Source organism: Schistocerca americana, chromosome 1 (genome assembly GCF_021461395.2).
Source record: "Schistocerca americana isolate TAMUIC-IGC-003095 chromosome 1, iqSchAmer2.1, whole genome shotgun sequence".
Taxonomy (NCBI): Eukaryota; Metazoa; Arthropoda; class Insecta; order Orthoptera; family Acrididae; genus Schistocerca; species Schistocerca americana.
In genome coordinates, this window is record NC_060119.1 from 725,089,585 (window position 1) to 725,105,051 (window position 15,467).

General features: G+C 38.5%; 1 protein-coding gene across 1 annotated transcript in view; it reads right to left on the reverse strand.

The window, feature by feature from the left end:
* Positions 1 to 15,467, reverse strand: part of LOC124593850 (cilia- and flagella-associated protein 43) — a 219,326-nt gene that overhangs the window by 89,431 nt on the left and 114,428 nt on the right. The window contains exon 10 of the mRNA XM_047132200.1: positions 6,917 to 7,148. Coding sequence (XP_046988156.1) covers positions 6,917 to 7,148 — 232 coding nt within the window. The remainder of the gene's footprint in view (positions 1 to 6,916; positions 7,149 to 15,467) is intronic.

A 15,467-nucleotide genomic window follows, 5' to 3' on the forward strand; every position in this document is an offset into this window, starting at 1 on the left:
TCCTAGAACATATTCTGAGCTCAAACACAATTAGGTATCTTGAATAGAATGACCTCCTCCATAGCAACCAGCATGTGTGCTGAAAACATTGATCAATGGAGGGAAGAAAGGGAGATTGTATTTAACATCCCATGAGCTCACATAGTGTCAAGGATGGGGAAGTAAATCAGGCATGCCCTTTCAAAAGAATCATCCTGGCATTTGCCTGAAGCAATTTAGGGAAATCATGGAAAACCTAAAACTGGATTCCCAGATGCAGGTTTGAACTGTCATCCTTTCAAATGTGAGCACAGTGTGCTAACCACTGCACCACCTTGCTCAGTCAATCAATGGAAAACTAACTCACACTTTTCTCACATGATGTAAAGAAAGCTTTGAATCAATGCATTCAGGTAAATGCAGTACTTCTTGATTTCCAAAAAGCATTTGATTCAATATCTTATCCATATTAATTGTCAAAAGTGCAACTGTATGGAGTATCAAGTGAAATTTGTGGGTGGATTGAGAATATTTTGGTAAGGGAAATGCAGCAGGTTGTCTTGGATGGAGAGTCATATCAGACGAAGAAGTAACTGTGGGGTTTCCCAAGGATGTGTTTTGGGACCCTGCTGTTCATGTTGTATATTAATGACCCAGAAGACAATGTTAATAGTAACCTCAGACTTTTTGCAGATGATGCAGTTATCAATAATGAATTAATGCCTGATAGAAGCTGCACAAATATTAGGATATTTCTTGATGAGTTTTCAAAGAGATGCAAAGGCAATTAACTTGCTTTAAATGCTCAAAAATGTAAAATCATGCACTTCACAAAATGAAAAAAATAATAACTAAAACATCAACGAGTCACAGTTGGAATTGGCCAACTCATACAAATACCTGGGTGTACCACTTTGTAGGGATGTAAAATGGAATGATCACATAGGCTCAATCATGGGTAAAACTGGTGGAAAACTTAAGTTTATTGGTAGAGTACTTGAAAAATGCAACCAGTCTACAAAGGATATTGTTTACACATCACTCACACAACTCATTCTAGAATATTGCACAAGTTTGTTTGGCCTGCTACAAATAGTACTAATGGGGAGTACTGAGTAATACAAACAACATCAGCATGAATGGTCATAGGTTGTTTAGTCCATTGGAGAGTGTCACAGAGATTCTGAAGAAAGGGAACTGGTAGACTCTTGAAGGTAAACATAAACTACCTGAGAAAGTCTACTTGCTAACTTTCAAGAACCAGCTTTAACCAATGTCTGGGAATATATTACAACCCCCTATGTATCACTCGTGAAGGGACTGTGAAGACAAGATTAAATTAACTATAGCATCCATTGTAGCTTTGAACAATAATTTTTCCTTTAGTAAATAAATGACTGGAATGGGAAGAAACACTAATAAATGATACAATGTAGAATGTGGTTTATCGTCTCATAATGTACAGTTGCAAATCACAGATTTCAGTACTGGAGACATGTCAAATTACTTTTAAAAAATAAGGTTATAATAATTAACATATTTAAGCAGGAATTTCTGAATTTTTATACAGAAACAATAAGAACATATATTACACATATGATCAATTAGCAACTTGCAATAAAATTTATACAATATATTAACAATTCATTCTACAATAGATCATCTTTATTGTTTCTTTCCTTTTCAAAATGCCAAACTGCCCTGCATGAATAGTTCAATTGAGTAATAAACTTTTCCATTAGGGTTTTAAATAACAATCTTTTTAGTGGGTCAGGCCGCATACTTAACAGATTTGTGTTATTTAATTTCTTGTAAATTTTTAATCCGTGTACAATGTTGTTTGAGCATAGCATAAAGTTTTAAATTATGAGAGAGAAGTTTGAAACTATGTCTGTGACAAGTACTGTAGTTGTGGTTGAAATGAAAACTGTCAACTCAGTGTAGATTTTTAAATATGAAAGATATGAGATGTACAGTATTTTTAATTTTTTAAAATAATGGGTGACATGATGTTCTTTTTTGGATTAAACACATGTTTCTTATGATTCTCTTTTGAAGTGAAGTAACCTCAAGCTGTTTGTAGAGTTTCTCCTGAAAATTATTCCATATTTAATTATAGTTTCAAAGTAGCTGTGGTAGACTATCTTCCTGGTGTCCATAAGGGTGGAACCAGATAAGACATTCATCGCATAAGCTAGGTTGTTTAGTTTGTTTGCTAATAAGTCAACATGTGCCTTCCAATTTAAATTTTGTCAAGATCTAGACCCAGAAATTTTACATAACTTGCTTCAGTCATTTGTTGATCACCATGCACTATTTTTATCAGAGATTCTCATGATGTTTTAGCACTGAACTACACTAATTGTGTTTTTGTGACATTGAGTTTTAATCCACTTTGATGAAACCATAATTCTAGGTTTCACATTATATTTTCCACAGTATCATGAATTTGTTCTAAATTGTCATTTTCAATTAAAACCAAGGTGTCATCTGCAAATAAAACACAGTGAACATCAATGCTTAAAGTTAAATCATTCATGTGCAGCAGAAAAAAATTAAGGCCCTAAAACTGAGCCCTGGGGGACCACGCCACAAATCATTTTCCAGTCCAATAATGATTTTTTTCCACTTGAATTTAGAATAACTCTCTGTTTTCTTTCAGGCAAATAAGATCTGAACCACTGTAATGCCCTCTCCATGATCCCATATCTCTCTATCTAGTAAGAGATTGACCAAGTCAAAAGCTTTGGCCAAGTCACAAAAAAATGTCTGTGACCTTTTCACCCTTCTCTAAATCAGAGCTTATCTTTTCAGTCAATTCCCTGATAGCATTTATTGCGTTTTTTCCCTTTTGGATTCCAAATTGATTTCCAGCTATAATACCGTTTCCTATAAGAAAGTTTTCAAGCCTTGATTACAGTGGTTGGAATTTCATCCCACCCAGTGGATTTCTGGCATTTTAAGCACACTATAGCATCTTCTACATCTTTTTGGATAATTATTTTGAATGTTTTAATGCTTGCATTTTGTTTTATATTTACAAAGTTGACATCTACTTTGTCCTGGTGGGCTGTCATATCTACTTCTGATTTTGCCACATTTATGAAAAAGTCACTGAAACAGTTTGACATTTGAAAAGGATCTATAATTGTTGTTGTGGTCTTCAGTCCAGAGACTGGTTTGATGCAGCTCTCCATGATAATCTACCCTGTGCAAGCTTCACCATCTCTGAGTAACCACTGCAACCTACATCCTTCTGAATCTGTTTAGTGTATTCATGCCTTGGTCTTCCTCTATGATTTTTACGCTCCTTGCTTCCCTCCAATACTAAATTCATGATCCCTTGATGCCTCAGAACATGTCCCAGCATCTGATTCCGTCTTCTAGTCAAGTTATACCACAAATTCCTCTTCTCTCCAACTCCATTCAGTACCTCCTCATTAGTTACATAATCTACCCATCTGATCTTCAGCATTATTCTGTAGCACCATATTTTGATAGCTTCTATTCTCTTCTTGTCTAAACTATTTATCATTCGTGGTTCACTTCACTCCATACAAATACTTTGGAAAAAGACTTCCTGGCACTTAAATCTGTACTCGATGTTAACATATTTCTCTTCTTCATAAACGAGAAACACTTTCCTTGCCATTGCCAGTCTACATTTTATACCCTCTCTACTTCAACCATCATCAGTTATTTTTCTGCCCAAATAGCAAAACTCATCTACTATTTTAAGTGTCTCATTTCCTAATATAACTCCCTCAGTATCACCTGACTTAATTCGACTAGATTCCATTATCCTCATTTTGCTTTTGTTGATGTTCATCTTATATCCTTCTTTCAAGACACTGTCCATTCTGTTCAGGTGATCTTCCAATTCCTTTGCTGTCTCTGACAGAATTACAATGTCATCAGCGAACCTCAAAGTTTTTATTTCTTCTCCATGGATTTTAATACCTACTCCGAATTTTTCTTTTGTTTCCTTTACTGCTTGCTCAATATACAGATTGAATAACATCAGGGAGAGGCTACAACCCTGTCTCACTCCCTTCCCAACCACTGCTTCCCTTTCATGTTCCTTGACTCTTATAATCGCCATCTGGTTTCTGTACAAATTGTAAATAGCCTTTCGCTCCCTGTGTTTTACCCCTACCACCTTCAGAATTTGAGAGAGAGTATTCCAGTCAACATTGTCAAAAGCTTTCTCTAAGTCTACAAATACTAGAAATGTAGGTTGAGAGTATTCCAGTCAACATTGTCAAAAGCTTTCTCTAAGTCTACAAATACTAGAAATGTAGGTTTGCCTTTCCTTAATATATCTTCTAAGATAAGTTGTAAGGTCAGTATTGTCTTATGTGTTCCAACATTTCTATGGAATAAAAACTGATCATCCCCAAGGTCAGCTTTTATCAGTTTTTCCATTCATCTGTATAGAATTTGTGTTAGTGTTTTGCAGCTGTGACTTATTAAACTGATAGTTTGGTAATTTTCACACCTATCAACAATTGCTTTCTTTGGGAATGGAATTAATATATTCATCTGGAAATCTGAGGGTATTTTGCCTGTCTCATACATCTTGCTCACCAGATGGTAGAGTTTTGTCAGGGATGGCTCTCCTAAGGCTACTGGTAGTTCTAATCGAATGTCTACTCCCGGGGCCTTGTTTCGACTTAGGTCTCTCAGAGCTCTGTCAAATTCTTCATGCAGTATCGTATCTCACATCTCATCTTCATCTACATCCTCTTCCATCTCCATAACATTACCCTCAAGTTCATTGCCCCCGTATAGACCCTCTATGTACTCCTTCCACCTTCCTACTTTTCCTTCTTTGTTTAGAACTGGCTTCCCATCTGAGATCTTGATGTTCATGCAAGTGGTTCTCTTTACTCCAAAGGTCTCTTTAATTTTCCTGTAGGCAGTATCTATCTTACCCCTAGTGATATATGCCTCTACATCCTTACGTTTGTCCTCTAGCAATCCCCGTTTAGCCATTTTGCACTTTCTGTCAATCTCATTTTTGAGACATTTGTATTCCTTTTTGCCTGCTTCATTTACTGCATTTTTATATTTTCGTCTTTTATTAATTAAACTCTATATCTTTTGTTACCCAAGGATTTCTACCAGCCCTCTTCTTATTACATAGTGGTTGGTTGGTTGTTTTCGGGGAAGGAGACCAGATAGCGAGGTCATCGGTCTCATCGGATTAGGGAAGGACGGGGAAGGGAGTCGGCCATGCCCTTTGAAAGGAACCATCCCGGCATTTGCCTGGAGCGATTTAGGGAAGTCACGGAAAACCTAAATCAGGATGACCGGACGTGGGATTGAACCGTCGTCCTCCCGAATGCGAGTCCAGTGTCTAACCACTGCGCCACCTCGCTCGGTTTACGTACTGGTGCCTTCACTGTTTCATCTCTCAAATCTACCCATTCTTCTTCTACTGTATTTCTTTCCCCTGTTCTCATCAATTATTCCCTAATGCTCTCTCTGAAACTCTCTACAACCTCTGGTTCTTTCAGATTGTTGAGGTCCCATCTCCTTAGGTTCCTACCTTTTTGCAGTTTCTTGAGTTTTAATCTACAGTTCATAACCAATAAATTGTGGTCAGACTCCACTTCTGCCCCTGGAAATGTCCTACAGTTTGAAACCTGGTTCCTAAATCTCTGCCTTACGATTACAAAATGTATCTGAAACCTTCCAGTGTCTCCAGGTCTCTTCCACGTATACAACCTTCTTTCATGATTCTTAAACCAAGTGTTAGCTATGATTAAGTTATGCTCTGTGCAAAATTCTACAAGGCAGCTTCCTCTTTCATTCCTTACCCCCATTCCATATTCACCTCTACTTTTCCTTCTCTTCGTTTTCCTACTGTTGAATTCCAGTCCCCTATGACTATTAAATTTTCATCCCCCTTCTCTATTTGAATAATTTCTTTTATCTCATCATGCATTTCTTCAAACTCTTCATCATCTGTGGAGCTTGTTGGCATATACACTTGTACCACAGTGGTAGACTTGGGCTTTGTGTCTATCTTGACTACAACCTAACTAGCAAGACACATTAGATGAATCCGCAATTGCAAATGATGACTACCATCAGATGTAGAATGGAATGACAACAGTGAAAATTTTACCACTTATCAAGAGTGGTCGCCTTACCATTTGGCTATCCGTGCATGACTCACGGCCAGACCACAACTTCCATATGTTGTAAACCATGGAATTTTGGGTCTGGCTGTGAGCTGTGCACAGGTAGACAAATGGTAACACAACCGTTTGCAATAAGCGGCAAATCCAAGTTTGAGTCTCAGTCCGACACAAATTTTCATTGCCATCATTCCATTCTACAGCTGATGGTAGTCATTATTCGCAATTCCAAATTCTTCTGATGTGTCTCATAATGGTTATGGTTGCCACATTGCATCATCATCAGAATAACACAGGCACTGCAATATCATAATTAGCAAGATGTTTTCTTCAATACTATGTTGTTAAATTGGAATTCTTTTATATATAATTTAATTTATCATGAGTGTTCATGGTGCCAACCTAAGCAAAACTACTTATTCTCACAAGGGTGAAAATATCAAATTTTCAACAGTCATTGCAAAACATCCAAAAAACTTTTCCATTGTTCCTATTTACATTTCTTTCATTTTCATTCGACACATGTAAGGAAAACTGTATGATATGTACTATAGTAAGTTCATATCACTTGTAACACTGCAACAAGAAAAGTCCTTTAACCATGTCATTTCTCACAGTAAGGGAAACTGATCCCATAGAAATACTAACATAAGAAAAGGATACAATAAAATAGTCAGTATTGTCTGGATGACCTCAGTTACTGAACGAGAACCATACAGAATGTCAGTCTGGAGAATCACAGATATAATTTTAAGAGCTGACTCAAAATATGTTGGCAATATAGTACTCACCTTTAGCTCACATTCAATTTTTGTGCGCCTCACTCGACACAGTGTATTCCATGTATCCTCATCAATGTTGGGTGGTGCGTGTGAGTGATTATCTAAGTTGTCCAATCCTTTAAGGAAATCTACATATTCAGGTGGCAAGAACGATGGTTTATCAGCTGTCAAAGAATTTTGTGACAGCTCATTCAGGAGAACAACAGACAACTGTGCTTTCTGTTGCATCTTGGGTCTCTTTCTGAAGAATGAATGGTATTGAGTTAGTGTATTAAATGTGTATCAGTTCTATGTCATTGAGCATGGTAATTTTCTCAGTAGCTGCCTAGAAGGTCTAACTGAAACAGTAATAAGAAAATGAATTCTTTAATTTTTAATTTGTACGACATAACACAATTATATAATATTAGATCATTATCAAATGATGAAGTTATAACCCTAACTAATATTTCTGTTTATTTTGAACTCATATTCTCGGTTGTGAGTGAAAAATTATTATCTACTCACCAAGCAGCGGCAGGACAAAACACTTATGAAGATACTGAAAATTGCAAACTTTCAGAGCCAGTGGCTCATTCTTCTGGTAGAATAGTTGAAGGGCAATGAAGAGGGGTGAAGAAAAAGGAGTGTTGAGGTTTAGGAAATGGGGAGTGTTTGGAGAAGTCACCCAGAATGCCACGTCTTTGTGACTTCTCCAAACTCTCCGTATTTTCCATATCTCACCATTCCTTTATCTGCATCTGTCTGCCACCACTTTCAACCCTTCTGCAAGAAGGAGCCACTGGCTCCCAAAGCTTTCAAATTTCAATACCTTTATAAATGTTTTCTCTGTCACAACTTGGTGAGTAGATTTTTTATATACCAAATTCCATTATATTTTCAAAAACTTATTATTTTCATTGATTTGAAAATTATTATAATTCACTGAATACTCCAACTCTTCACGCAGTTTTTTTTCCTGAATGTGATATTTTAGTTTGAAATAACCATAACCAGCAACCATAACCATTTTATTTCAACTAGCTGTCCATCAGGATGTATGGCCACTGCCAAACTGTGACCAAGAGTGTAGCAGACCACCCTGTGGTCCAACATGCAACTGAAAATAACATGCTTGATTTCAATGGCTGCACCACAATCTGGGCCATCTGGATCATCCCCTCCACCAGCAGCTTTTCTGAACTGCACAAATCAGAGTTATTCTTACAACATGTTCTCTGCCCCAAAAATAATCCAGCCCCCAGTCTATGATACCCTTAAGTCTCACACCCTCCACCCAACAGCTTCTGTCCCCTCAGTCCTCTCACCTCGATCCAATTCATTTTCCCTCACCCTCACTGTATGCCACTTTCTGCCAATGTATACATCAGTCTCTTCACCTCTCTGCTCCTCTCTTTTTCTGCTCCTGTTTCCGCACCTCCTGATGCTGCAACTGGAAGCCTTGTCCTGTGGTCTTCTAGGCCCAGCATGCCCTGATACATTGTGCTCTTCTCTCTCTCTCACCCCTCTCCCACCACACCTTTGCACCTGTACCCTACTAACCACACCCCTTCCCTACCCCATTCCAGACTGCAGCTTTCATTGACTGCAACAGTTGCAGTCTCACCAGAGTAGCATGGGACAGTGGTGATGGGAGCCTGAGGTGTCCCTGCTTGTGTGAATGTATGCATGTTTTCCTTTCTTTTCTGAAGAAGGCTTTGCCCAAAAGCTCAGTATGTAAATATATTTTTGTTGTGCCTGTCTGTATCTCAATGTGCCATCTTTACTGTGAGTAGCAAACTCCACTTTTCTTACTGTTGATATTCCAACCTGTACTTTCTATTGATTTATGAGTGGAGAAAGCAACACGTAATGACATCCTTAGTAGTTATGGGCACAACCATTTCACGTATTAAAAAATGAATAAATGCAACTATGGCAAAGTTTTGTCACTGTGCTATCACAGAACTATTTAAAATGAAAATACATATCACATGACTGGTGTCTTAAAATCAAATGAAGTGCATGTCAACAAACTTAACTGTGTGACTCTGGACCTAAAAATGCAATACTATTGCCTTCTCTGTTCAGCTACTTTATACCTGATAATTAACATCATGTTTCTCTATTGCTCTTCATCCATATTTGTTGACATTTATGGACTAATTTCTGTTCACTTCATCTTTTAAATAATTTTTACATTTTATTTTCATCATGTGGTAGGAGTTATGGCCCAGCAACAGCATGTCACTTGAAACAAATTTTCTGACAAAAAAAGTGAAATCCAGAAGACATGGTTGGATGTCAATGTAACTTATTAACACCATATACACCAACAGGAGGCATGTAAATGATTAGAGCTGCAGTTCTCTCTGACAGGTAGAATAGCCACCAAAAGTACATTTGTACTAGGTAAGGTATATAAGGGGCATGAACAGTGTCAGATGTTACATCTTCCTCCATACTCATATAAGCACCTAACTATAGTTTGTGGCCTCATTGTGGGTTTCCATTTGTCCAGCTGGTCAGTTCATGCAATATCTAGATTTTTGGGGTGTTCACAAGTGGCAATGGCCTGATGTTGGGCTCCATGGGAGCATACTCATTGTCAAGGATCAATTAACTTCATCAGACTATCACAAGAGAGGATTCTGTATTGTGCACCAAGCAAATTGTAACCCCATGATATCTGTGCCTTGCACTTACTATTTAAGAAGATTAATGGATGCCCGGCAACATTCTTTGTCATCCCACAGCACTGGTTGGATAAAAGTAGCAACTGTAGTAGGGAATTATTGTCCCAGTTTCCGTTCCGTAGATCCAAAAAACAAAATGATTTTCATGGGTGTGCAACATGTGAGAAAGTATAACATAAAAACATAAAACATTTGAATATTATAGTTACTACCCTAATCTTTTGTCAGTAGATTGTAGAAATAGGTGAATACAGTGTGGTAAACTGGAACAGCTAATATTTACAGAATTAACATGCTGTCAGAATGAAACATTGTTAATAAATTTATCATACACAAAATACCTAATCTTGACTGTTGTGACCAAGTGCTGTCAAAACTGAAATCTAACAGATATTTTTACTTAAGCTGGCTTATCAGTCTCTGTTAAGTTATTCATCTATAGAGTAAAAGGAGATACCTACCAAAAAGTCTTTCAAAGTCTGTTTAAACTGTGCTTTATCTGAAACCAAGTTTTTAATGGCTGCTGGCAATTTATTGAAAATGTGTGTTTCTGAATATTGGACCCCGTTTTGTACCAAGGTAAGTGAGTTTTGGTCTTTATGTAGATTGTTCTTATTCCTTGTATTGATACTATGTATTGAGTTATTGGTTGGAAATAGACGTATATTACTTGCAATAAATTTCATTAAGGAATAAGTATACTGAGAAGCAGTAGTTAGAATACAAAGTTCCTTGAACAGGTTTCTACCTGATGTTCTTGAATTTACACCATAAATGATTCTTATCAAACGCTTTCGCACCCTAAAAACTTTTGCTCAGTGAATTGAGTTACCCTAGAATACAATCCCGTATGACATAATAGAATGAAAGAAAGCAAAGTATGCAAGATTTTTTTATATTTATATCTCCTACATGTCACTTCATTCTCACTGTAAATACAGACTTGTTCAGACACTTTAGCAATTCTGTTTTACGCCCTTCCCAACACTACAATGCAGTGATGCTATGACCAGGAGGCACGGACTGTTGATGACTGGCATCACATTGTGTTCATTGAAGAATTACAGTTTTCCACTACCCTGGATGGTCATTGTAGGGAATATGGCAGCAACCTAGGGAAAGGTCCCAGTCTCCCAAAGTTTTGGAGAGGTCTGGTGGTGTTACTCTGGCTTGATGGTGTGGTGAAACATTAGGTACGACTTCAGGTCATAAGTAGTATTGATTTAGGAAACTCTCATGGCACAGTGGTGTATCACAGACTTCATGTGTCCTAAGACCTGTCAAGGTAGCCAAGAGTGCTAATGCACTGCTTCCTGGACTCTGGTAGGCGTGGCGGCCCTGGGTCGAATCTGCCCGGCAGATTAACGATGAGGGCCAGTATGCCGGCCAGCCTGGATGTGGTTTTTAGGCAGTTTTCCACATCTTGCTAGGTGAATACCAGGTTGGTCCCCACATTCTGCCTCAGTTACATGACATACAGACATCTGAACACGTTCGCACTATTCCATGGCTTACACTAGATGCAGACAGCTGAGGTACACTAATCGCATCCCGCGGGGTTCAGGGTGGTGACAGGAAGGGCATCTGGCCACCCTCTGCAACTAACACTGTCCCGGTCAATAGTAGCACACAGACCTGCCAGTCACTGGAGCATGTTCCAGATAAAACGACAACATGTGTCCTAAACTGTTAGCTCTCAAGTGACATTACAATTGTGCCATCTATGAAGAAGTAATGCTTGTCCACACATGGCATGTGTCTCTACGAACTGTCTGTGTGAAGTTGAGGCACTCCTGTGGCCAGCAAGATACTCAAATATGCCCTAAGTAGATCACATGTAAGGCCAGTTTGAACATCAGTTATGCCCCGCTGCCAATCCTCAAGAGGAAGATAATCAGATGTTGGGACATAAATATAAACAAAAGCATTGTAGATGAAACCAGTAGGAGTATCATAGACATTATTCACAGGTTTGGCACATCACTACTGGTTCACAGTGCAACGAGGTTAACAAAAGCCACAGCGCCAGTAAGCGATCATGTTTTCACAAATATAGACAGAGAACCTTCATTGTAACCAGTAACAGATCTTGAGCACTGTTCAGTTTTGCCAGATAATAAAAGTAAAAGCTGTATTGGATAAGCCCACCACCCTGCATACCTACAAAAGACCTCTTTGTAAACTCAAAATTCAACATTTTCCAGCAGTATTATTAGACCAAGGCTGGGCTGAAGTGTATACCCAAACAATGTTGATACAAAATACTGTAAAACTGCAGTCATAGCAGTCTTTTCTGAAACTGTTTCAACCAACAGCAATGACCAATAAAACAAGTGAATAAAAACAGCTATAAGAAAATCTTCTCAGACCATGAAATGCTACAGTTCCACAAGAAAAACCCACAGTGAGCCAGAGTTCCTCAACTGCTATGAATAATACAAAAAATTTACAGATTTACAGTAAAGTGTTGCTTGCCACAAAAAGGTCAGCAAATCTTAAAAAAAAAAAAAAACTAAATGTTGAAAATATAAACAAAGCTGTCTGGAAGGTTGTGAAACAATAAACAGGAAAAAACAGAATCACAATAACTAACACATACAAGGAAGCAGCAGGTTGGTAAGTGATTCACAGAAACTAGCAAAATTTTTGAATGAATATTTTTCAAGTGTAGTAGAGAATTTACAACAGAAACTTCAAATATGCAATGTTATCCCAGTAAAAAATTATATGCAAGTACAATGATGATGTTACCCATCAGACAGTGTGAAACCACGAAAAGACAAACAAAATTTTAAAAGCAAGAAGTCAAGAGGCATAGGTGCAGAGCCAGTCTGTGTACTTAAAGAATGCACAGACAGTGTATGAGCCCCATGAAGAGAAGTGTGTTCAGCTCAGGTAACTTCCCAGCGTATCTGAAACAGGTAAAAGTTTTGCCTCTACTTAAGAAAGGTGAAACAGAAGAAGTAGAAAACTACAGCCTCATTTCTTTGCTGTCATTATTATAAAAGAGAAAAGAATCTACACTAAAACAGACCAATTAATTACTTAAACAAATATAGCTCCTCACTGAAGGACAGTTCAGCTTCTGGAGTACTAGAACTACAGAATCAGGGTAAGTAGAGTTTACAAATGTGTTAGTGCACTAGACAAGGATGCATGTGTTTCACATACATTTTCAGATCTATTGAAGGCACAGGATATTTATAAATTAGCTGTACAAGAGTAAACTTTAATTGTGAAAAGGATAAATACCGGTAACTTACAGAAATGTTTGATACAGCACTGAATGCAGTATATCTTCACATTTTATTCCTGTCTAACATTGTTAGTTCCTGACGTTCCTGCTAGGTGGCATGTGTGAATGAGTTATTCCAACATTCATCATGGAGTTGTATAACGGTACAGAATGTGCTTAGTGGTGTTTATGGTTTCATAAATATATGCTACTATAGCTCAGAGACAATTTAGGAATAAATATCAAAAGCCACCACCTCTTCAAAGACAAACTGTTATTATTGGCACAATTGTTTCACTGAAACTGGCTGTGTATCACATAGGACAGCAGGTCAATGTCAGTCATCAGTCTGTGATCTAGCAATTGAACAAGTTCAGCCATCTTACATTCACAGTCTGGGTAAGTCAATGAGAGTGGCAATTTAAAGTGTTTGTTCCTCGACTTCCAGGAAACATTGATGAGCTGCAACAATGGATAACACAAATAGATGATGCAACACTTCAAGACTTACTGCTCAGGATTTGGGAGCAAATTGATTTAGAGATGGAATATTTGTCAAATCACAAAAGGTAGCACACTGAACATTTGTAAATAGAACTTGAAGATACATTGCATTCAGTGCTATATCAAATATCTGAAAGTTATTTACCTTGTTCACAAATAAAGGTTAATTTTGTATAATTAATTTAGATCTGTATTTGATGCTGTTGATTGTAACATACAACTAAAAACTGAAACCATTAGGATTAAGATGGACTGTCAATTTCTAGTTCTGATCACACCTGAAAAGCAAGATGCAAAGGGAGGAGATAGCGCAGGTATCAAATAAAACAAAATTTTTAACAGCTCCCAAATACATTAACATAGGATTCCCTCAGGGCAGTATCTTAGGACCAATGCTATGTTTTAAACACATCAGTGACCTTTCAAACAATGTTAGGCATGGGAAAAAATTCTTTTTGCTAATGGCAATGGCATTGTAATCAGAAATAAAACAACAGAATGCCTAGTAGTGAAAGCAAATGAAATCCTATATGATGTTTATAATTGTTCTGCATACAATATACTTACATGGAACATAAAGAAAACAATCAGCATGAATTACTGCTTAAGGTAGAAGATAATTCGGTAAAATTAAATGTTGATGAAAATTTCATAGGTTATATAACTAACACTAAATTTTTAGGGATTAATATTGACTGTCAGCGGACACACTGTTCGCGCTCTTCTGCTGACAGCTTCCAAACCAGTCAGACGCCCTCCTCATCTGCTCTATTGGGCAGCTGCCCATTCAGTCTCAGCAGCTTCTCCAGGCCTGCCCTTCTTTACGGCATTCAAACTTCATACAGTTTAAACTATGTTTTATTCTTTACCTCAACAGGTGCCTACTGCTTTCCCCTCCTGGCCAATCCTGACACATTAACAACTGGTGTCAGAAGTGGGATGGCTCACCGTTAGGCCTGATTCATTTGAAGTTAACTAACCATACCTAATGAAGCTGCCACCAATACTTCGCGCTTGACGTGCCAGATGTGCTGCGTGATAATAAGCACATGCATTTGTGGCATCACCATGCAACTTTCCACCATATCAGCACCTTTTTCCAAGCAGCTGCTGCAACAAACGCAAGGCCGTGTGACCGGGCACCTTGCCACACGTCACCACCAGTTGCCGCATTACTGCCCCACAGGCGCCACGCTATGCTGCAGGAAGCTGCCTTCGGTGCCTCGCCGTGGTACAGACACATGTTCCATCCGGCTAGCTGGGACACGGTGCCCGGCCGTCGACACTGCCTCCATCTCCAGCCGCCTTTGCCCAACGCACCACTGCTCCAGCTTCTGTAAATTCGTCGCTTCATTTTTCTACACCGCTGCCTCCATGCTGTCAGCTACGCTGTCAACCTGTCAAATATGGGCCCTTTCGTTTCTTTTTGTGCTCCGATTGTAAAAGTCTTCAGCAAGCACTAGGTGCCTTAACATTGTAACCATGCCTCAAACCCATAGTACTACCACTAGCAAAGATAACTCCTCACCTACAGGAAAACCAGACCCAATATCTGCCCTCCAAGCAGAAATTGACAAATTTCTATTACGGAAAATAAAATTAACGGAAGAGTGCCAAAAATTGGCTCAAACCCAATCTGTCAGTCTAAGTGTGCCAGAAACACACACTGCTACTCCGCAAATGACAGCTGCAGGCACATCCAGAAGCATAATACCCTAGCCGTACATTGCCTCCTTGGCTAACAGTTTCCCTACAGTTAACTTTACCTGACATTTTCCAGGAAACTCAATGAACAGATAAACTCCTTTTTACAAACTGTCCGAGATGTACGCCATGCTTGAGCTTGGCCTGATGATTTTCTGGTGAATGTACTTCGCGTTAAATTTTCAGGTGACACCCGTACCTATATTGAATCAGTGCACACCCTTATGGGCACTACCTCTTTCGCCACAATAGAAGCTGGGTTGAAAGAAAGGTATTCACACTGACGCGAGGCCCGCTATTACAGGGATAAGTTATCCACCCTCTGGCAGAAGTAAGAAGAGGACGTAGAAGCATTTGCTGACCAAATCCGCACTGTGGCTTGCCGCACTTACATACCGGGTTCCGATCCCGCACGTAACGAAGTGTTAATCGAGCAAGCAGA